The sequence below is a fragment of the Pithys albifrons genome, chromosome 2 (genome assembly GCF_047495875.1).
Source record: "Pithys albifrons albifrons isolate INPA30051 chromosome 2, PitAlb_v1, whole genome shotgun sequence".
In the NCBI taxonomy this organism is placed as follows: domain Eukaryota; kingdom Metazoa; phylum Chordata; class Aves; order Passeriformes; family Thamnophilidae; genus Pithys; species Pithys albifrons.
Window position 1 is genome coordinate 94,696,513 of NC_092459.1, and position 23,832 is coordinate 94,720,344.

At 43.6% G+C, this 23,832-nt stretch overlaps 2 protein-coding genes across 5 annotated transcripts; one reads left to right on the forward strand and one right to left on the reverse strand.

Moving 5' to 3' along the window:
• Positions 1 to 1,341: 1,341 nt before the first annotated feature.
• NSL1 (NSL1 component of MIS12 kinetochore complex) lies at positions 1,342 to 11,267 on the reverse strand. The gene is made up of 6 exons (XM_071581935.1): positions 11,187 to 11,267; positions 10,951 to 11,035; positions 7,730 to 7,860; positions 4,931 to 4,985; positions 2,208 to 2,275; positions 1,342 to 1,620 (listed from the first exon to the last, which is right to left on the reverse strand). The coding sequence occupies exons 1-6, from the start codon at positions 11,265 to 11,267 to the stop codon at positions 1,342 to 1,344; spliced, it is 699 nt and encodes a 232-aa protein (XP_071438036.1).
• TATDN3 (TatD DNase domain containing 3) lies at positions 11,036 to 16,388 on the forward strand. Of its 4 annotated transcripts, none has more exons than XM_071578333.1 (10): positions 11,036 to 11,520; positions 11,590 to 11,622; positions 11,800 to 11,873; positions 12,013 to 12,097; positions 12,730 to 12,792; positions 13,825 to 13,934; positions 14,327 to 14,382; positions 14,598 to 14,710; positions 15,820 to 15,894; positions 16,165 to 16,388. In XM_071578333.1, exons 1-10 carry the CDS (start codon positions 11,266 to 11,268, stop codon positions 16,306 to 16,308), a joined length of 1,008 nt encoding a protein of 335 aa, XP_071434434.1. In that variant the 5' UTR covers positions 11,036 to 11,265; the 3' UTR covers positions 16,309 to 16,388. The 4 variants fall into 4 exon arrangements, with proteins under 4 accessions (XP_071434434.1, XP_071434426.1, XP_071434417.1 ...); XM_071578325.1 differs by having other exon boundaries at positions 11,037 to 11,520; positions 15,817 to 15,894; XM_071578316.1 differs by having other exon boundaries at positions 11,038 to 11,520; positions 15,814 to 15,894.
• The last annotated feature ends 7,444 nt before the right edge of the window (positions 16,389 to 23,832 follow it).

Sequence of the window (23,832 nt, forward strand, 5' to 3'; positions counted from 1 at the left end):
CCTGAGATTAACAACAGTTGTTGAGTTCAAAGGCAGTAAATGGAACTACTTCAGTTACTTAAGCCAAAATTTAACTCAGATGCCTTCTGAAGTATGCTCACTGCTCAGTCACCATCTATTCCAGGATTAGAACTGACAACATTATCTGAAAATTTTATCTTCCTCAATTGATTTTATTTACTTTGTATAAAAACACACATTTGTATATACAAGAACAACAGGAAAATATTTACATACGATTACATACACAAAGTCTCAGCAGAGATGCTCACCTTTACAAAATACATGATGCTAAACTCTGTCATGTTCTCTTGAGAATTTTCTGTCTCTTAAACATTAGGTTGGACCTATCCTCTTACCACAGTACACAGTACTTCCATTTACTGTGGAAGAAATGTTACATATTAGCCATAAGTATTTACTGCAAGCACAAGAAAAAGACAGGAATAGTTTAGGCACAATGCTCAATGTAGTACTACTGTGCAATCCTCTAGGTATTAATGGGTAAAAAACCCGAAAGTTCAATGGAACACATTTACTGGTAACTTGTACAGGTCTTTAAAGTTTAGTCAAACACCAGAAATGTATACCCGACCCCAGTCAAGATCCTGTAATGTGCATAAATATTGTTCAGGAAACCCCCAGACTGCATAATTAGATTACATGAAATGAAACATCGGACCCTAAGATGTCGATGGTTGAACTCCTATTCAGAAGAGCACGCTGCAAATAAATACACAGAATTACTAAAAATCAAAGTTTAAACAAGCATGACTATAAATAAGCCCAACTAACCTATATTCAGGAAATGCAGACTAGCAGGGACCAAAGACATATTTGTGCAAGGATTTTCTAAAAACTCTAACATCCTATTGAATCTGGTGTTTTCAACATGCTCCAGTGCAAATTCATTTATTAAAATAAAAGCCACTTGACTCAGTAATTAATGAATGTGCTTTAGGAGAACAGACATCCTCCAACGTCTTTAGAGACATGCTGAATGTAAATGAGCATTCAGTGGTTTCCTAAAGACTGCCCACATACATAAAGCATGCACAGAAACTCCAAGAAGTGCAAGAACTCAAGAGAAGTGCCGCAGTATAAGAGCAAAAAATGAGAGTTAAATGGCAAATACACTTGGTGGATATTGGATGCTACCAGTATGTGCAGGTTTTCATATACCAACAGCATGACAGTAAAAATACAAATATTTAAAAGGAACAAAGACTAATTAATGAAGCTCCCATGTATAGCACCAGAGAGGAGTTTTAAGAAAAAAGATGGAGCACATGGAACAAGAATACAACTGAGATTCCAATCTGAAAACACAGAATGAGAAATTCACGCTCTGAGAGTAATCTTCCTCTGTCGAAGTGGGTAGCGCCTTCTTTCTGGTGAACTTACAGCTTTTTTTCTTTTTAGCAAAACATAACAATTTTTACTGTTATCAGCGTCTGTTGGTGTGACTTCTCCTGGTGGTGCAAAATTTTGGACATGACTTTCCTCCTTTGCCTCACAACCAGCAAAAATTTCTTGCCGTAGCTTGCACAGTTCCAAGGCTGGTTGCCAAGTTAATACTTGGGAAAAACCTTCTGCTCTTTCTATGAGTGCTGGAACAGACTGCAAAAACAAATCCAAGTATCTCAAGTTACATGGGAAAAGTAACAGTTACAATGAATGATGTATGTTAATTACATTCCGATAGGCACAAGTTTCTGTGTCGGCAGAGATGATCCTTAGGATGGTGGGTGAAGGTCGGGAATGCAGAGGTACCACCCCAAGGGTGATGAGAGTCTGCGCTCAGAAGCCATGCAAAGAGTATGCCAAGTTTAAGTGTTCCATCATGACATCTCTACACTGAGCAGGTATCACAGGAACACTACGGCTGATGCCTAAGCAGGTACTGAAGTAATAAATGTCACACTCTATATGATGTCATACAGGTCTTCAAAAGATGTTTTATTTTTCAGATGCTGCAGGTTCCAAAATCTCTGTAAAAAGTATTTCCTATAGCCACAGGGTAATAATATTCCTTACTATCCTGTGCCAGGGAATACTTTACAGACAATTTCAGCAGTTGTACCTGCTTCAGACGGACACACAGAGACTTTAAAAAAACTACTACGAAGATGAGTTAGAAGGCCTGTTTTGTGACATTAGATCAAGAAAATAAAAACATATCCTATTGAACTGCACAGGGATCTCACCTTCATTGCTCCGCTGACCTGTTTGGATACCATTTCTGCCACCTGCTTCAGATCTGTGACGTAATCATCTACAGAAAAACATAAAGGTCAAATCACCTTCTGAAACGTAACTCCCTCTCTCCACTACCTGCTGTCAGCAATCAGATAGAAAAGCAGTACAGTCCCTGTATAAAACTTAAACCTGCAGCACATTGACTCAATTATAGCATTGAGGATGACAACTGGTGTGGTTTATCTCACCAGTATTATTATCACTCAAAATGCAGTAGTGTATCGGAGTGTCAACTACAGCAAGCCACAGAGTTCTATCCTAGAAAACCTACAGCTTATGCAAAACATGAGACACAAAGCCAGTATTTGACATAAAGGAAGAGAGCAGTTGTAAAGAAATAAATAATTAGACAAAAAGATTTGTTTTCAAAACTTTCAAGCTCACATTACATTTGATAAAAACCACACAAAACAAGGAGAATAAACACAACTGTGGAGAAAATGAGAAAAAGGAAATTCATTTTAAGAAGGGGAAACAAATCATCTTATGTCTCCAGCAAGCTGGCTTTTATAGTAGAGGCCACTTTTTTCTTTCTGGCTTAACTTACCAAGCATTAAGACCAAAAGGAAATAAGCATGAACAGCATAAAATGCATTAATTTTGCTGTGCTAATTAGGAAAGAAATATAAAGAAGCTTTCAGGAGCACCGAAGCAGGCAGCAGGTCCAGAACACTGGGAGGAATATGGCATTTGTTTGATTGCAGTAGCAATGAGACAAGATCACCAACGCAGTAATTCTTTATTCAAGAGTTAAACTCAACAGCTATTGTAGAACTGTTTTGCATGTTCCTCACTATCCACAGAACTTAAAATGAACAGACTAGCATGTCTCTGGGAACCAGCCTCATCTCCCCAACTATTAGTTTTCTGTGGGGTTTCAGTGCCTGTAGTGGGACACACTGAGATGATGCACACTCCCCTAATCCTGTCATGGTTAAACACAGCATTCTGCTCTCAAGTCAGTCTCTCTGCTGCTGCTGGAGACAATTTAAGTCAGTCACTGTATTCAAGCACAGGGCTATGGTGGTTCCCTCTGAAAGGTGGTAAGCAGCAAGGGATAGTGTTTGTTAAACTGCCAACATGTCCAGTGTGCTAATCAGACATGGTTAAGGAATACATGATCCATATATGAACATGAATACTAAAATGTACCATCATTCAGGGTTTAGAAGAATAAAACAGTCCAACAGCAGCCTCTAAAAACACACCATAGAGGCCTATGGACAGTCATTGCCTAAAAGGAGGATATATCCATAATGAAGCATTCTTACAGTAGAGTGTTGGGATGGGAAGACTGGTGACCCTATGAAATGGCAAGAAAGAAGTTAAGTAGAAATAATTATTTAGATTATTATACAAAAAGACTGGCACACAGTTACATGAAGTTTGCCTGCAGAAGTTCAGCTTGACATAGATGGCATTATATTCCTCAGTGTTCAAGGCTTTCCAAAACATAAGGAAACGAAAAAAGGAAATGAAAGGTATTGAGTAATCTAAACATTTTTGGTTTCTGGCCACTGTACTTGCTAAACTGGGATATATAAACTTCCCAAAGACTAACTAATACTAAAACTCAGCACAAACTCTACGCTATCTTTGCTACAACTTTGCTGCTACCAAACCTAAAAAGACAATACCATAGTGCAAACTGTCACTAGCTTTCAAGAAGTAGTTGATTCACGTCAGAAAAGCACAGATCTGGACACCAGAAACCAAAAGGAACCCAGATAGGAAGTGACACGCTCTCTTGCTCCTACTAGCTACTCTGTTGCACAGGCTGGCATACACAAAGAAGAAACGATGCTTAGAATGAAGTCAGATCAGCAGGGTGAGAACTGGAAGATTAAGCTCAGCTTCTCAACCTTTTAGCACCACTGCTCATTACACCAGCTTTACATCTTGCACAGTAATCCACAGTGAGGGTTCTGTAACCAAGTTTTTTCAACTTAGAACCGCATTGGTAAATTCTGTCATTTTTCCATCCTTAAGAACAGGCAGGACAGAACTTTTCATTCTTAAGGCCAGCCTCGAGAAAGCACATCCCAATCGCCCACCACGAAATCCACCACCTGGTTCCAATGAGTTTGTACAAAATCTTTCAAACGCATGCAGCAAAATTCTCATGTTGTTTGCAGTTCTGTGCAGTCATCAAGCCTTATAAGTGACACGGGGAGGATAAATCTGTGTCCTACTTTGCAAGTTAGGAGAGTCAACACTGCCATCACTACACAACAGCTTTCAATTCCCTGAGAACTGACTGACTGGGAAGAGAGATTGAAGTATTTCTAGTATTCATGTAAAAGGAACACAAGAATGGCCAAAATATAATGACAGTGACCCACCTAGTTCCCCATCTGGCCTCCACCAATGGTGAAGGAAAGAAGTGGTAACTGTGTGACAATTTCTACAATACACACAGAGAGTGGCCAGCTTTTGCCTTTAAGTACAGTGTCCAACTGCAGACAGCACTTAGAACAAGAGAAATGGACACAATAAAACTGAGGCAACAATACATTCATTTGTGACAAACTTATAGCTATTTTAGTTAATTATTTAAACAGTCAATAAACTTAAGCAAGTTCAAAGAAAGGAAACATCTTAAACATTTACAGCTAGCCAGTAAGTAGGCAGTGTTTCCTCAGCACAGCTGTGCTCTCCATGAAATCTTTACCTTGAGAAGGTTGAGATTTTATCTCTTCAGGTGTTACCACAGGCTTGTAGAGCTTCTGCATATGCAAAAAAAAAAAGAGAAATTCTGAAACACCCACTTGGCTTAATGGATACCTAATATAAACACAGCAGTCAGAACAATGGAGACAGCAGTAGAATTATTTAGATCAAGAGTATATTAGAGGTTCAGTTACTGAGAATAGCACTCTAGTTAACACAGCTACATTCAATGTAAACACATCTCCAGACTCTGCTTTAGTTCTCAGAATTCTAATTATTAAAACATGAGAACTGAAATTCAAGCATTTGAGAAGAAGCATTGCCACCTGCTGCACGACTGAGGAACAAGAGCTGCTCTGGATTCTAAGGAGCCATTCACAAAACCAGTGTGCTTTCACAGAGACACAAACTCCAACAAAGGGGACATTAAGACAAAAAGCTAAGAAAAAGAAAACTACTTAAATGACTTCATTCTGGCCCTGCAATTACTTATGCAAAAGTAAGAACACTGTGCTTCAGAAACTGTGAGTCTTGTGACTTGACAGTAGTTTACTGAGGCATGAAGTAAACTAATAATAAATGTATACCACCAATATTTAGCTATATTAAAGGTGAAATTAGAACTAACTAATAGGGAAGAAGAAAACAAAGCAAAGATACGGAAACACAAGTTATATTATCTGCAATTTAGTATTCCTCAGTTCAGGAACTGTCCCTCAACCTTCTTCAGCCAAAAGCAAGTAGGAGGAAAGCCAATTATTCCACCCTGCAGTTTTGCCAGAGAATTTTTTCACAGTTCACACATCTTCTTAGCAGAAGAACAAACACTGCTTGCATTAGCCTCAAACACTGACTAAAAAGCCACAGGATGATCTCTTTCTCTGGCAGTTACAGGGAGAGCACCACAATAAATTAGTGGTTCTCTCCAGATAAACCACGTCCTCATAGTTGCTCTTTATGCCTCAGAAAACATGCATCACAGGGTTAGGTAGGGCCAAGAAAACACAAAACATCCTCAGCCAAAAGTGGAGAAATCACTAGTACCTTCACAGAAGGAGCTGAGAGAGGAAAAAAAGACACTTCATTTACCAAGACAGACTAAACTGTCTCTATTTCTGGATATACTTGCAGACATAAACTAAATTTTCTATATCTTACAGCCATTTTTAATTAAAATAATCTAGTTGTGGGGTGGTTAAACTGAAGAGATCAGCAAGAGTAAAAAGGGTTGCATGAGAGGCATTCTAAATAACTAATCCACTGTGAGACTCAGGTAGCACATACCTTTCCTTTTGCAGAAAGGTTAAAAGGCCTTGTTAAATCTTGGCATTCTGCAATAGCTTATTTTATTTTAACTGATTTTGTTTGTTTGTTTTATGTATGTGATATAATGACAAAACAGAAAGATCATAAAAGGCAATATATGTTGGAAAATGTATCAGGTTTAAGACAAATATGTACTTTTCCTTACTGTAAATCATCTGTGCCTGGCTAACATAGAGAGATCATGTTTGTCAATTTTAGTCCTCAGAAATGCAATGTAGGTTTTTAACAACTTTCTAAAAACATCCCTGTCTTCTTTAGTATAGAATAACTGAAGGTGGAAAGGGTCTCTAAACACCCTACTGAAAGTAGGGCCAACTAGAGCAAGTTGCTCAGAGCCTGAATCTCTCCAAGGAAGAAGACGCCACAGTTTCATTGTGCAACTTGTGCCAGTGTTTCCCTCATTTTTTTTGCCAAAGGAATCCTAATTCACCAGGAGGTAAGCAAATGGTAGACCTAAGGTAACTGCAGGGAAGGAATCAAGCAACCAAGGACATGAGGGGGCTGTTTAATGGCAGTAATTACGCTCAATGACAAAAAACCCACAGAAATCACTGCACTATTTGTAATTCCACAATGCCTTTTTTCTTCATTGAGGTGCTGGAGCAGGTCCAGAGAAGAGCAACAAGGCTGGTGAAGGGACTGGAGCACAAGTCCTATGGGGAGAGGCTGAGGGAGCTGGGGGTGTTTAACCTGGAGAAGAGGAGGCTCAGAGCTGACCTCAGCACTGTCTAGAACTACCTGAAGGGAAGTTCTAGCCAGGTGGGGGCTGGTCTCTTCTCCCAGGCACTCAGCAACAGGACAAGGGGGCACAGGCTCAAGCTCTGCCAGGGGAAATTTAAGTTGGAGATCAGAAAAAAATTCTTTCCAGAGAGAGTAATCAGGCATTGGAATGGGCTGCCCAGAGAGGTGGTGGATTCCCCATCCCTGGAGGTTTTTAAACTGAGCTTGGATGTGGCACTGAGTGCCATGATCTGGTAAATGGACTGGAGTTGGCCCAAGGGTTGGACTTGATGATCTCGAAGGTCTTTTCCAACCCAACTGATTCTATGATTCTATCATTCTTTCTTTCCTTCCTGGAAGTACCTACTCAATGTGGTTACTAGCTAAAGGAAGTGCTTAGGAAGTCACAGGCATTCTTTTTAACAGCTCCGCTCAGCATGATAATGTCTCTCTGTATGTAGTGTAACGTTTAGTACTTCAAACAGCCTTTGGGCAAGGACTTCAGGAATGTGTGACAAGATAAATAGGTGCACATTGCCACAGACCCAATTCACTCATAGTCACAATGCTTGGTACCCACCCTCATTTTACTGAAGAAGCAATAAATGCAAAAAAAATTAATTATATGACAAAGAATCAAAAGCAACCATGGGAAGGAGCTTAAAGGTCAATATTGGATGATTTGTTTCTTCAAGTTACACATGGTCAGCAGGTACTATATGTGAAGTTTTTCTGAAAATCTGAGGCTACTCACCAGCATCTCTTGCTCAGCTTTCATGGTTTGGATAGCATGCACCAGTATCTTTTTAGGCCACTGTTTACGCTTTTTTGCTGTCTCTACTATTACTTCATCAAACTGGTCTTCGAGAATTTTAAGGCTGGAATCTGAAACTGACACACACACAAAGTCACTGCACGAATTCTCCTACAATTTTTTTTTACTTTAAGACAAAGATATAGGGAAAATATATCTGAAATAGAGAAATTATGCATTAACAAAGAGACTGTTAATTGGAGCATAACGATGTTGGATGGTGATTTTGAAGTAAATGAGCTGAGGGGATGGAGGCAGGGAAACAACTGGGGAAAAAATAAAAAATTTATTTCTCTATGAAGTGTGAATCTATGAAGAAAGCCTTAAAAATAGCTGTCTTTTGACATAATGTGTTTTTCAAATGAATAAAAGCAGTGCAAGATGCAGCAAGAAAAATGGTTTATCCATGTAATTTATAAGCATTAAGCAAACTCCAACTGTACAAGCAGTAATTTGAAGTCTGACTGATTTTACACCACAGAGCACAAACATGCAGTTTAACACGACAAAATGCAATGCCACTTTAATGAAACACTCTGGAAATATTCTGCATCCTGACAATATCTGCAATTACTACTCATAACAAGTTTGCAAAAAAATAAACATGCCTGCTTTCAACACCTGAGGCCCAAGAGAATATGTGATAGGAGTTAACTTTCATAGCTCTTTTTTCCAATGTCAGGTCAGACTAAATACCTAGGACATATTTTCACCTGTGAACTAGTGTTTTTACTACTGCTACTCTCCTAAAGTGGTGGTCCCACAGTGTAAAGGAGAGCACCCTGGACTCTGAATCCCAAGGTCCTGAGTTTGAGTCTCAGTGGGACTGTCCCCTGTCAGTTCAATGCCTCCCTGCCATCCCATCCCGTCACATCTCGTATGCTCAGCAGGGTCAGCCCCGGTTAGTACCGGGTGCTGTGACAGTCCCGAGGACTTCCCTGTCACTGTCCAAACTCGCTCGGCCGTGGCAAATGGACCTCAGGAGTTAAACGGTGGGGCCAGTTCTGTGCACGCTGTGCCTCACCTAAAACACCCACTGTGCAGGCTGGAAGGGCACACCCACGTGGGGAGAGCCCTTCCCAAATCTGCGTTCGCGAAGTCTGGCCATACAATATACAATACAATACTCTCCTAAAGGGACTTGGCTTCTTCGAGACTGAAAATTAAATTTTTTAACAATTTTTAAAGCTTAAGTTACTATTTTAAAACTGGTCTCAAAATTTAGATAAGTAAATGCCTGCACTTCACTGCCATCACACATTATCATTACAAACTGCAAAAACAGAAGAAAGCAGAATGAACTGCTCAATCTTATATTCCAGCCACATGTAACTGAAAGGTTGTGCATATTTCTGTATTCTTTCACGTGCACACTCCTATAGTTCTTCTCCCTCAGTGGAAATCTGAAAAATTTGTTTTTTTAATCTTCTTAATTTTATTTTGCAAATGCCTTAGCATTTAAATTCACTGTTCCCACAAATGAGTACAACTTGCAAGCCAATCAATGTTTTCAATCTAGTGGTAAAGAATGGATTTTGAGCACCCTCTCTGGGTCACTGTGCAGAATCAGGTGGCTGCAAACCTCAGAAAGGCAATTCAAGGTTTTAAGAGTTTATGGGTTTGTTTTGGTTGTTTATTTTAGGATCACCATGAAATCATTTAAGTATAAACAGGAAAGACTTGAGCCAGTGGTCAACATAAATATGGAAGGCACAAAATGTCAGATCTCTTGGTGATTCAAACTGGGTCAGAGATAGGCACATGAATAAATTTTTGTCAAGTTAAAAAGCACAATATAGTCCTTAGAGCTTCTTCATGCCAGCTACAGGCAGATGACAGCACTTCAGTTCAGCATTTTGCAACACAAGACCAGTGCATTGTTGACCTTGTAGTTAAAGGAGCTGAAGTTTTATCATTCTAGAACTAAAACTGCAGCAGCTTCGTAGAATCAGAGAACAGTCTGGGTTGGATCTAGATCTTTAATGGTGATCTAGTCCAAGCTCCCTAAAATAAGCATCTTCAATTAGATCAGGTTGCTCAGTTTTCTGACCAAAATTCCATTCAAGGAGCTCTTTCCCTATACTTAGTTCAATGTATTTGAATTTTTGGCTTTGTGTAACTGTAAAAAGCATCAAGTTGCAGGTAAAGAACATCTCATACCAACACAGGTGAGCAAATGAACAGGACTGAAATTTTCTTTGAACATCAGACTACCAAGTATCATCACTACTATTATTTAAAAGGCAGTAATTACAAGCACACTCTATGTTTATATATTATTATACAGCAATAATATTCAACATTTACTTCATTTGTGTATTAAATAGCAACAACAGACAATTTCTTAGGGTCTCCTAAAAGGAAGGTACATTGGACAATGCCCCCAGGCTGGAAGGACTCTCAGGAGGTGACTTGGACCTCTTGCTCACAGTAGGGTCAACACCCAGTTCAAACTATGTTGCTCAGAACACTCCTGTCCAGTTGGTTTTTGGAAGCCTTCAATGCTGGAGACTACACACTACTCTGGGCAGCCTTTTCCAACACCCAGTTACCCCAACAGCGAATTTTTACTAGCTTACATCAACTCAGAATTCAATCTGACCCTTGCCTCCAGGCAAAATCAAACCAAATCATAGAATCATAGAATCAACTGGGTTGGAAAAGACCTGCAAGATCATCAAGTCCAACCCTTGGGCCAACTCCAGTCCATTTACCAGATCATGGCACTCAGTGCCATGTCCAAGCTCAGTTTAAAAACCTCCAGGGACAGGGAATCCACCACCTCTCTGGGCAGCCCATTCCAATGCCTGATTACTCTCTCTGCAAAGAATTTTTTTCTGATCTCCAACTTAAATTTCCCCTGGCAAAGCTTGAGCCCGTGCCCCCTCGTCCTATTGATGAGTGTCTGGGAGAAGAGACCAGCCCCCACCTGGCTAGAACGTCCCTTCAGGTAGTTCTAGACAGTGCTGAGGTCACCTCTGAGCCTCCTCTTCTCCAGGTTAAACAACCCCAGCTCCCTCAGCCTCTCCCCATAGGACTTGTGCTCCAGTCCCTTCACCAGCCTCGTTGTTCGTCTCTGGAGCAACCAAACCAATCGACCCAAACCAAACCGAACCAAAACAGACCCGCCCAGCAGCAACTCGGTGCAAACCAACGCGTACCGCTCGGCGACATCGGTTCATCCGACGCCTCCTCCCAGCGCTGCCCGTTGATGGTCACGTTCTTCCGCAGGGCGGTCTCGAACTTCTGCAAGACACGGGAGAGGCTGGCAATCCATCCATGCACCCCCCGGGGAGGCGGGAAGGGCCGCTCCCGCCCTACCGCCCTGCCCCGGGCCCACCAGGGGCCGCGCAGCCTTCCCCGCTCAGGCCTAGGCCGCGCTGCCGCCGCCGCTCACCCAGAGCGCGTCCCTCTCTGCGGCGGCCGCGCCGGGCACTCCCTGCAGTGCGACGCGCACGAAGGGCGCGCACAGCTCCATGACGGCGCCCAGTTTGTGCCGCGAGCGGCACCGCACTCGCGAGTCCCGCCGCGCCTTCGCCTCCTCCTTCCCCGCACCCGGGCCCGGCCTCGGCTCCGGCGCCGCCATTTCCCGCCCGGGCCGCGGGCAAAATGCCGTCCCGGAAGCGGAACCCGCCGGGGCGGCGGCGCTGCCGCTGTCACTGCCGGCCGGGCGCGGCATGGCGGGGCCCGTGGACTGCCACTGCCACCTGGCAGCGCGCTGCTTCCACCCGGTGAGGCGCGGCGGGCAGGGCGGCGGGGCCGGGCCGGGCCGGGGTTGAGGCGCTGCGTGTCTCTTGCAGGATGTGGCGTCCGTGGTGCGGGCGGCGGAGCAGGTGAGGTGGCCCCCTGGGCACCCCCGGCCCGCTTCCCCCCCGGGCACCCCCGGCCCGCTTCCCCCCCGGGCACCCCCGGCCCGTTTCCCCCCCGGGCACCCCCGGCCCGCTTCCCCCCCGGCCCACTCCCTGCGGCCCCGCGGGTCTCAGCGGGCCGGGGCTCTCTGTGTGCCACAGGCGGCAGTGGCGGCGCTTGTGGTCGTGGCGGAGCAGGCGGGCGAGTTCCGGAGCGTCGTGGAGCTGTCGGAGAGGTGCGAGGTCCCGACGGGAGGGGACTGGGACCGCCTCGGCCAGGGCAGCTCTTCTCGGCTTTAAACCTGGCTTCTTTGTGGTCTCTTGGCTTTAAACTTTGTGGTCTCTCAACACTACGGATCCCTGTTCCGTGTGTAGATTCCCAGGGTTTGTCTTGCCATGTCTGGGAGTTCACCCCGTTCAAGAGGTTTCTCCAGAGGAGCAGCGCAGTGTTACTTTGAAGGTAAAACATGAGCTAAAAGGTACTGCTGGAACTTTCCAGGACAGCCGACAGGATGCTCCTGTCTGCCTGATTTACCTTCAGTTCTGCCCAGTGATTCTTTCTGCTTCCTGTGATGCAGGAGACCCAATGGACCAAATCTCAGGATCTCTCACACATCCATTTGTCTGTGTTAGTCCTAAAGCAGAATTGCTCACTGGAGTCATCTGGCCCTTCGGTTTAAAAAATCCCCAGTGAGTGCTTTGCTTGCAGCAAACAGCATTTGCAGATGTCCCTTTGTTAACGTGGGAACTGGCAGTCTGCTGTTCTCTACCTTAGCCTAAAAAACTCAGGGAGCTGTTTGCAGATATTTAGTATTATCAGGCAATATGGGCCTTGTTTTAATTACCTCTTCAGTTAGTGTGAAAAGATAGCTAAAAATGAGGAGTTTTTAAAAATAAGGATTTTATAATGAAAAGGTTATTAAGTAGAGAAGGTAAATCCTGCTGGTTTCTAAAATCTGACCACAGAACTCACAGTAATAGCAAGTTCTAAAGTACAGAATTTAAGAACAATGAAGGAAGCTCCAGTCTGCTCAAAATGCTGAGTCCATAGCCCTTCCCGCTAGTAAGGGCATCTTTAACTTGTTCTTGCAGGACCTGGATGCTGCATTGCCACTTATAGAACTCTACAAAGACAAATTGGTGGGGATTGGAGAAGTGAGTAGAATTCCACAACTTGTTTAAATCTCTTCAACAGCAGCTGTCACCAGAATTACTGAAACACAGGGAATGCTTGGTTTTGTGTATGTAATAAGTATTGCTAGCAGTCTGAAGAAGCACTAAGTCTGATTTTTAATTCTCTTAATGTGCTTTCCTTCATAGATTTACCTGATTCTCTCTTTGCCTTCATTATCATTATCAGAAAATAGTTGGAATTTATGCTGGTGGAGTAGTATAATTATGTTGTATCTCCTTACACCTGAAGGAAGAGTCTTCCTGCCTTCTTTCCTGACAAAGTTAGGCTGAGCTGTGATTTCAGTACACCTCAGTGACTTGTACAGTTTTTTTTTTTGATCCCTCTTCTGTCTGTATCCACGTGTTATCTCCTGTTGAACATTTATTTATAAGGGAACTGAGTCTTGAAAGCTTTAGGGTAGACTGCCTTTGTGTGTTGACACTGGAGGGACTTATGTCTGGTTCTGCACTGGCTGCAGAAAAAGCAGTAATTGGCAGAGCTTTATAGCTGAATTTGTCATATTGTTCTGTATGTAAAAGACTTTGGTTGGTGTAAATGAATGGGAGGGGCTGCTTTGACAGACTAAATTTTGCCTGAATGTGCTTAGATCAAAAAAAATAGAAGTAATGGGTAATTTTTGCTAGAGTTTGGACTAAAGCTATGGGTTCAGGTCAGAAAATTTACTTGTACTGGAGATCTAGATTTGAAACTTAATCTGAAATAATATTCAATAGAATATAACCCCTCAGAAAACAAGTTACAGATTAAAGTGTTAAATACCCTTGTTAGTAACAATCTGCCCACAAATGATTTCATAGTTGAAGAGCTTATGGTTAAGAATGGATTCTTTTCTGAGTTAAGCTACAGTTGAGCTCTTTTTAATTACAGTCTCTAGTATACATATTTTGAAATGTTTTGCAATTTTGAAGCATTTTTTGCCTTTATATATCCAATTGTGCTTTTGTTTAGTGTTACATCTGTAAAAGTTTTTCCTTTCTCTTCTTGTACTGTAGGTTGGACTGGATTTCACTCCCAGATTTGCCAGCACCGATGAACAGAAGGAAGAACAAAGACAGGTTTTGATCAAGCAGATTGAGTTAGCAAGAAGACTGGATTTGCCTTTGTAGGTTTTGTTTCTGCCAGTAGGAGAAATTGCCAGGTCTCAGTAACACGGGGAAATATTTCCCAGGATTTATAGTTACTAAGGGCCCACAGACCTTTTTTCAGTTGGATTAAATGGGCATTACTGTCCAGTCGGTCTCCAGCCAGAGACTGAATTACAGAATTTTCCCTGTGTGTACATTTCAATATGGTCACCTTCTGTGTCCTGTGCTTGCTATATTGTTCCTATATCTTCATCAGCTACAATGTTTCATGCATACATGTCTAGGTTGTTTTCCTGCTAAGAGGTGTAATACAGATGAATTACTTTCATCCCAACCTGCTTTTAGTTTGCTCATATTTGAAAAAAAAATTGCCAAATTTTCTGATGCTAGGCCTTTCCTCGTTCTGCAGAAATGTTCATTCCCGCTCAGCTGGACGACCAACTATTAATCTCTTGAAGGAACAAGGTATGCTTTCAATGCAGTTTCTCTGTCTTGGCTTTTGTCAACAGAATTTCTGCAGGTGTGCCATGTTCTCGCTTCAATTTGTGTGTGTGAAACCTGGGAGCAATAGTGCAGAGATTCTGTATTTGTTTGTTATGGGACCAAGGTCCAATTGCAAGCTGACATGGCAGCCCTACTGTAACCCTGCTAAGCATTTGGTTTGCTTTGTTTTTTCCAAGGTGCTACAAAGGTGTTGCTTCATGCATTTGATGGGAAGCCATCTGTAGCAATGGAAGGGGTCAAAGCTGGATACTACTTCTCCATTCCTCCTTCCATTATAAGGAGTGAACAGGTAACATTTTGTCCTGGTTTCAGCTGGGGTCTGCTCTTTCTTGGTACTTGGGAATTGCAGGTAGTAGCTGACAGCTTATCGTGATGGCTGTTGGGACCAGCAGTACCTGTGAACAGTTACTGTAATCTGACACTTTTCAGTAGAAGTTTCAGTTGCTTATTGCATTGCACATTTTTCCTTTGGCTAAATTTCTGCCTGAGACTTTTGCTTTAGCTAGACTTCAGAGGGGAAATTTTGACTCAAAAGAGCTCAGCTGTTCCTGGGAAACAAGGGGATTTTTTCTGCTCAGTTTGGTTTCTCGTGACCTCTTCTTTGGAAGCATCTGTTACTGTACTATTCTAGAGTGGGGCCATGACGCGTGGAAAAGAACTAGTTTCTATCTCAGAGATATCCAACTTTGTGTTCTAAATGAAATCCATTCACAATTGGCTAAGTTGCAGACTTTTGAAAAATTCTGATTATCATGAGTTGTGCCCAGCAAAGAAGCAACTAAATTGCTTAAAGATGGGATTGCTCAGGTTCAACCCTTTATAAGGCGAGGCTGCTCTTGTATTTCTATTCTGGGCTGCTACAAACTACGCTAACCTCTTATTTTGGGGTAGCTGTCTGTTTCCATCCTGCTCCATCATCAATTGCTGTGATAGGCTCAAGGAATGTGAGGAAGAAAAAGGCTTGATTCAAGTGGAGGTGGTATGAGGGATGGATGTTGATGGGGATGCAGTTGGGAACTTGGAGGAAGGAAAGCAAACTGAGGTAAAACTAGACATGAGGAAAAGATACACAAATATTATATACACAGAAAATGGAAAAATTGCATTGGAAACTCTAAGCGTAGTGTGTTTGCTGCAATATAACTGCCTGATTTAATGAGTAACAATGGATTCAATGTTGAGATAATACTTCAGATATCTAGAAAACAGGAGAGTCCTAATTTGAAGGGATTTCTTGAGCAGCCCCTGGTATTCTTGGTTCCAGTTAGAAATGGTTGATAAAATACTGGCAGTGGCACCAAAGTCTTTTCAGTGCAGGGGATGTCCTTTCATATTTTTTTCCCACAGATTTCAGTGCATAAAGCATTTAATGGCTGTCTTATTTTTTTCAAGAAGCAGAAGCTTGTGAAACAGCTACCTCTGGAAAGTATGTGCTTGGAAACTGACTCTCCTGCTCTGGGACCTGAAAAACAGGTAAATGATGGGGGAGGAGGGACTTCTATGTATGTATATCCAAACCCACACCTTATGGAGGTCAGTTACTGGCATAGGAGAGTGACACTGTAAACACGGATACAAGAGATGGCAGAGGTTACCAAGGGAATGTAACCAAGAAGAACAGATACATGTGATTTTTCTGGCACACATGCCTCAATGTGACTGAAGTTGTGTCAGGAAGTGCTGAATCTGAAATACCTGGGATCTACAGGGGTCTGTAACTTGGTTGGTTTTCTTTTTTTCCAGGTGAGGAATGAACCCAAAAATATTTACATTGCTGCGGAATATGTTGCCAAAATTAAAGGAATTCCAGTTGAAGAAGTTATAGAAGTGACTACACAGAATGCACTAAAAGTATTCCCCAAACTTCGGAGCTTTCTTCGGATATAAATTCAGAAACTGAAACATGTTATTGCAGAAAGTATTATTTATATTGTAATTAATAAAACCAACATGCATCTTGTGTTAAAGTGGAGTTTTGCTCTTGGAAAGTTCAAGAAGTGAGCAGTGTTACATAGCTGTATAGGATGAAAATAGGGAATTTCTCAAAGACATTTAGTATGCACCATACTAATATCTTGAATATGATAAAGACAGGTTGTTCATTTGTATCTCTCATGTCTCTGAACAAATGCTTTGTCTGCTGTGGAATCTGCTACAATGACCAGTGTCCTAAAAGCTGAATCTTGTGCTTCCTTGCACCACCTTTGTGCATGTGGGCCTGTGAAATACTGATTAAAATTTTGCCGACTGTTAACCAGCAGTTGAACAAAGTGAGTTTTGCATGATAACCAGTTGTGCTGAGAGCTACTAAGGAAGTAGAGTTTTAGTCTCTATGGAGAGTTTTACCAGCTCAGCCAAGAAAATACACAAGTACTGACTTGGTCCATGACCACCTCAGGTACAAAATCATATATCAGCCGCTGATGGTGAAAGCATTTGGCTTTAAGATATGTGTGTTTAATGTCTCATGTGCCTATGTGATTTTTGTTGGGGTTTTTTTGAGTCCTTCCTTTCTTAGTTAGAGCTTCTCACTTGTTGCCCCTTTGAAAAATGGTTTTATAATACCCTGTTCTGAAATCATCTTGATGTCTGCCTTCTGGGGTGGAGGACTGCAAGACAAGAATTTGGGTTGTTTTCCTTTTTTGAAGAGGATGTGAGTAGTGAAGGGATCAGCTCTCAAACAGGGGAAGACTAAAATAAGAAGAAAAAGCTTGCAATGTACGTGACATGTATTGAAGCTTTGTTTTTCTCCATTGTTTTCCTCAGTTTCATAAAACCACATTATCAGGAAGGTTTTTTGCTGTCTTTATCAGAACAGCTGTGTTCTGCTTTTTGAGCAGCATTAGTTTGTTAAGTTTAAACATATATTCTTAAACAATTCTTGGCCTGCAGCAAAGAACCAAACTTGCATTATTTGTCTCTATTACGACATGTATTCAGAGCAGCAGACACCTGAATTTTTGCTGAGTGTTTGGAGGAGTTAGAGCCACTTGCTATCCTGGATCTGCAGGCACCATTTCCACTAAATTGGGAAAAGGATGAAGTTTGCCTCCAGGTGGTGCTAGGGAACAGGTGTGTAACAGTCTTAAGAGTATTAATGGAATTAACTTAATGATTAATAATCATGTCATTGGGTATACTAAACATGTGATACCAGGCAGCCTTACACGTGTGTCCTGCTGCCTGTGTGATGGGAAGGCTCTCAGTATTGCAGTTACGTCGGAGGTGCTCTGGGTAAGAAGTCAGCCAGCATCCAAATTTTTGCAGAGTTTTGACTTAATTATTTTTCTCTATGGAGTTCTTGCATTGGATGAAAACACGGGTTTTGCAGAAAGAGGAATATTAACTATTTAGACTGCTCAAAATCCCTGTTTCTGCAGGGGACATTGCTCTGGTTTAGGCTTAGCTTCACAGTCAAATGATACCTGGGCTGAGCATTTGAATCCTTTTTGCTACTTGCAGTGCTGCAGAAATCTGTAGGCATGCTCCCATCCTGCAGCTCTCACCTAGGCAGGGCACTGCCAAGAGTGGCCAGCCCCACGTGGGCTCTGGGGGCTCTGTGGGACATCCTGTGCCCCTGGTCTCTGCATCAGCAGGGCCTGCAGGGTTGGAGGTCATATGGGAGTGGGGTTGAAGCTTGGGAAGGAGGCACAGGGTTGCTTCTCCCTGGGCCAGACAAAGCTGGCATTGCAGCAACTGTGGGCAGAGTGAGCCTGGCAGGGAGCCCACAGCTGTACAGACCCACTTTGTCCTCTCCTCAGACCTGCAGTGCCTGAGCTAAGTCATGGAGTAGGTGGCCTGGTGCTCCAGGAAAGGAAAACGTCATTCCTACTCTGCCTTGGCATACCCGGCACCAAACAAGGGGCAGAAGCAGCATCTTTTCCCTGGTGCTGTTTTGCTGTGTGAGCTGTGCCCAAGTCTCCTGCAATCAGTGCTGGGGCAGGGGGCAGCGGGCACTGGAAATGAAGTTGCTTTGCACAGAAATGCCAACTTTTTAAGGTGCTCACACAGGACTGGTGGTACTAAGGTGTGGGAGGAAGGAGGGTGGTTTTTGAGCTGGTAAACATTATTGATCCCTCAGCAGCCAACCTTGAAAGGGGAATTTGACAGAGAGGTTGCATTTCTGCCTGCAGTCCTGGTCCGGAGGGGCTTGGAAAGACAGCATGGCTTTTGGGGAGGAGCTTTGTAGCTGTGCACCATGAAGCCCTTCAGCTCCACAAAAGTTGGCCTTAATATCAGTGTATGTGCTGAACTCTGTTGCAGCTGCTCAGATTGTATGAATAAACCACATCCCCTCCTACGTAGCATAAGACGCTGAGGTGGCCAAAGATGTACTGGAGGAAGGACCCAGAGCAAATTTAGCTGAGTGGCATGTTTAGCTTTTGGGAAACCTGAGGAGAAAGGAGAGAAAGTACGGAGTTAGTGGTGACCCAAGTTTTCAGTCATGCCACAAATTCTGGGGGATATAAACAGCCCTGGTAACCTCTGTCTCAGGGAGATGGAATGGAACATATGTTTTGCAGCTGTATGCCAGGTGGTAGGTTCCAACCTCCACCTGGTATCTTTAACCATCAACTTTCCCTGAGATGCTACAAATGGCAGATCTGGTTGCACTTGCATGACTCCTCATGTCTCTTTACCTTGCAGGATGTACATGATGTGTGAGAAAAATCAAAAAAGCTTTGTGATTTCTTTGGCATAATTAATGGCTTCAGAGTACCTTGTGTGTTAGTCAATACTTGCTACTGATGCAGTCCTGGCTGGTGCAGCTTCTGCCAGCAAGAAAAGCCCCATGTCTCTTGGTTCTTTCCAGGTTTTAAATAATGCACACAGATGCACTTTATGCCCTGGGACTCCCACATGAGCAAAGGCTTACAGTAAATGTGTAGCTGAGCACGAGGTACAGAAATGAGGGGGAGACTGGGTGACAGTAATAATGTGATACTTTCCATAGGCTGAGATGCATAGAGAGCTTCTAAAGTGGATTTTATCTCTTGATAGAGACAAAATAGTGGACCAGTGTCTATTGCCAGTGACTAACACACCACACAGAGGTACTTCGCTCAGTGAGCACTGTGGATCAGCAGCAGGAATTGGAAGGACATTGAAATTGTGACTCTTTGGTTTTCTGGTGGTGCTGTCCTTTTGCCACCCATGCCAAGCTGCTTGCAAGGCTCCTGTGGAACAAGACTGAAGTGATTTTGCCTGAAGGCCAAGTGACTTGTAAGAGTGGGCATAGAACTAAAAGATTGCGTGAGTCACTTGAACTCAATCCTGAACGTCCTCTGCATTCAGGCCTGACAGTGAAGAGTATGTCTAAGGGCACTATCTGTGCTCACTTTAAATAGTCTTTGGAGGGCTGCAGCTGAATCATTCTCCCAGGACCTTTCTTCTGAAACTTGTTTTTAGTCATGGAGTAACAGTGGCTGAATCTGCTGAACTCTGGGACAAACTGTTCTGAGTTTTTCCAGTCTTCCACATGGGAACAAGTGAGGAGATGGGGGCAGGCCAAGTGAATGAAATACTGTTTAGTGTTGCTGTTTATTATGAAAAGAGTTTAAACAAATTCACTAAAGACTTTAATTGGAGGTGCTTCCAACAGAGTCCTATGCAATGCATAGATAGGCTCTGTAGAGGCAAAAGCAAATAAATAATTGCCTGGAAATGCAACTTTCATCACTTATGAAGTTCTGCTTTTGTTTGTTTTTTTTATTAATGCAGCCTGGGGGTCGATCCTCTTTCCCATTATGGAGCAGAAAAATTAATTTGAGAAGACCAGTGGCTTAGCATAAAGCTTCATTGTTTTTCTCTTTGCTTTCTATATGCAGTACAAAGATACAGCTGAGATCAAAGGGAGGATATACAAATTGCCATAGCACCTAGTTGTCTCAACATTTTCCTTTTCAGCAGGTGGTTATCCTTTTGTTCATTTCCCCTGCTGGGGTTGGCTTTTCTATCAGTGTGAATCTCTCAGGACATGGGCATAACCCTCGCTGCAGTGTGTGGTGGCCCCACTGTGCAGTGAGTGCAAAGTGCCTCTTCCAGGGTCTGGTGAATTTTTATGCCCCCTTGAGCTATTGTGAATGACAAAACAATTAGAGACCATAGTGAGGATATTGGCCCTGATGAACCCACGCCTGGGGCAGGAGCTGATACTCATGTCCCCAAATTCTTGTTGCTGTTCTCAGTCAGATGCTACCCATGGGCTTTTTAATGCAAACACAGATCAGTGCCACTACCCTGCCAGGATCTGCTGATGAAAACGGTGGTGTGGTTCACCTGAAAAAGCAGAAACAATGAGACTCTGGGACAAGGAATGTGCAGGAGCAAGGTCTAACCCCTCTCTGCCCTTGAAAACAGCATAACAAGCGCTGCTGGCATTTGTCTTGGCTGCTTCAGAAAGCCTCTGGTGCATGGAGTGGTCATCATGGAGCAGGTGTGCAGGTGGCATCAAGGAACTTAAGGCAAAAAAGAACATAAGTGTTGAGCACTGGCACATGAGCAGAACAGGAGGACCTGGGCCATAGTCTTAGGAGGAAGCAAGTTCTGCAGCAATGCTTGGGGACATATCGGGTGTCCTACCAAAGTGACAGAATCATAATATATGGATCTTGTCTGCAGTGTCTGGGTGAGGCAATACATCTAGTTACACTGCCTTCACGGGCAGGTGAGGCAGCTGTGTCGTGTCCATGGTTGGGGGCTGCACACAGATGAGCCCAGCCTGCCGTGGCAGAGCACCAGCATAGTGTTGTGGCTGAGCAAACCTTCAACTTCCTGGTACAAGAATGAGTGCAGCTGCCTGAAAGGCCATGAAGCAGCACTGACATGCAGGGAAGCAGGGCCACATCCCTCTGTTTTGGAAATGCAGGATGTGAGACATGGAAAAGTGACAGTATTGGCAGTGTGATGGAACCGCTGATGTCTCAGAGGTATCACCTGGCAGGCAGGCTGATTCAGAGCACAGACTGTGCCTGGGGCTGGCTGTTAAAGCCTGACTGCAGAGCAGGGAGAGCTGTTTGTTCTCTCCACCCTGCTTAGTCCCAGTCGACAGAGCCTACAGGGCTGAACTGCAACAGAGCCCTGCCCTGTGGCACCATGACCACTGTTCTCCCCATCTGTTGCAAGGTTCTTGCAGCTGCTGGCACTTCCTGCATCTGGACCGTGCTTGCTGCTAGGGAATAAAAGCTGGCATGTCCCTGCTGCCTGCTGCATCCTGCCCCCCGAAGGCATCCCGACTCCATCACTGCATGTTGTGGGTTCATCTGATTAGGGACAGAGCAGATGGGCAGTGCAGTGCCACAGTCCAGATGAGGTGTCTGCCTCCTTCCCATATGTATTTTCTATTTCTGTGGCAATGGGGACACTGTGTCTAACTTCTTTAATATGCACATTCAGATTTTGCATCCTCTGTTTTGGCTGTGCTAAGGCTATATGCTTTGTCACCAAACAGTGCAAACATCTGCTTGGTACCTTGGCAGTGCCCAGTGGCAGCTTAGATAAAGCACATGGTCCCATGTAGATAGAAGTGTTTTCACAAGCAGCACAATCAATAATGGTTTTTTGCCCCAGGGATTTATGATCTCCTCATAACAGCAATTCCAGTCTCCTACTCGTGTCTTGTGAAACTTCGATTAGTCCAGCACTCCCAGTGCTGCATTTCCAGATCTCTGCGTGTCTCTCTAATCCCTGCCATGGTATCACTAGCTCCTCCATATGCACTCTGGGCTCTACTCCCCACAGTACCTTGGCTTTCTTCTTTGTCCCTGTGACCTCCCTGTAATTCCCCTTCTCTCTTCCATGTTGCCTTCCTGATCTCAATGGATTGTTGTTTAGGTAGTCTGGTAGATCATATTTAGATAGCTGCTGACATCAGACCCAGCAGCTGGGTGTATCACTGCTCTTGGTAGCCTTGGAAAGGAATGATGAGGATCAGCGTCATGTATATGGCCACCTACTCTCACAAACCTTGGACGAACTTTGTATCTCCAAGAGGTCTGTCCATCTGCCAAATTTTGTTTACCATTGTCAAAAACTGGGAGTTGTGAACGTGGACTAGGGGACAGCATGACTATGTTAAGTGAATTCCATGGAAATGTGTGTATGTTGGATGCTACGTCTCCCAGTTAAAACTGGACCTTTTGCTTAGAGCCTCCTAGTTCTGCTCAGCATCTGACCACTGGTGAACCCATAAAATGGACCTGGGATTATCTAGCAGGAAGGCTGGTGTCTCGGTTTGAGGGGAAAAACCAAAATGTTTTACCCACAAGCAGGGGAGGGGCCTCCTCCACAATAATCACACCACTCCTTATCAAATTTAAGAAAAGGAATTTTAATACAAGAAGGATAACTGCTATATATATATATATATATGTAAACAGACTAGTGCAACCCACTTCCCCAACACCATAAGAGAAAAAAAAACAACAACAAAACCCAGCAGGTTTTCCTCCGGGAGAAAAGGTTATACTTAAGTGTCCTTGTCACAGCCTGGCTGGCTGCAGAGTGAGTTTCAGTCCCTCTCCAGCGAAACAGACGAACAGTGGGCTTTCAGATGGACTCAGTCTCTTCCCCCTGTGTTCCCCGTCCAAGAAGCAGAAAGGTACGAGCAACCAGCAGCAAATCCAAGGCAGGCAGCAGCACGGCAGGAAAAAGTGGTCCGAAGTAGGCAGCGGCAAGACAGCCAGGGAAAAACCCCAGCAGTAACCAGCAGGGCAGCCTGCCTCCTTGGAGTCCCCACTCCCCCGTTCCGCCGAGCCAAGACTGAGGAGAATATCCAAAAAAAAAAAAAAAAAAAAAAACAAAACAAACAAACAAAAGAGACAAACCTGCCCCCACCCCAGCGATCACAGTTAACTGCTTCTTTTGTTAACCGCTGGCCTGGGCAGTTAAGTGGCAGGGGAGAGAATTTACATAATAATCCCAAACTACAACATTATCCACCCCTAAATTCTCTTCCATGCCGATACTCTACATTAAACTTAAATTTTCTTTCAAATAATTAAGTGTTTACAAATACAGTAATATGAGTCGTTTACCCAGAGATAAGTTCCCCTTGAGGTATACATCGTGTCTCTCCATCTTCCTGCATCACCCACCAGGTGGAACCAGATCCTTGAGCAAAGACAACCCCACGAATGGGTTTGCCTTTGCCTGAGGCAGGGTTGATCCAGACTGTTTTCCCTAGCATACCTCTCAGGTGTATTACAGGGACTTTGTCTCCATCTACAGTGTGAAGGGGTTCTGATTGGGCAGGGCCGGCTCGATTGACAGAGCCTCTAGTGTTGACTAGCCATGTAGCCTTTGCTAAGTGTTGATCCCAGTGTTTAAAGTCCCTCCACCCAACGCCTTCAAAGTGGTTTTCAACAGTCCATTACACCGCTCAACTTTCCCGGCAGCTGGTGCATGGTAGGG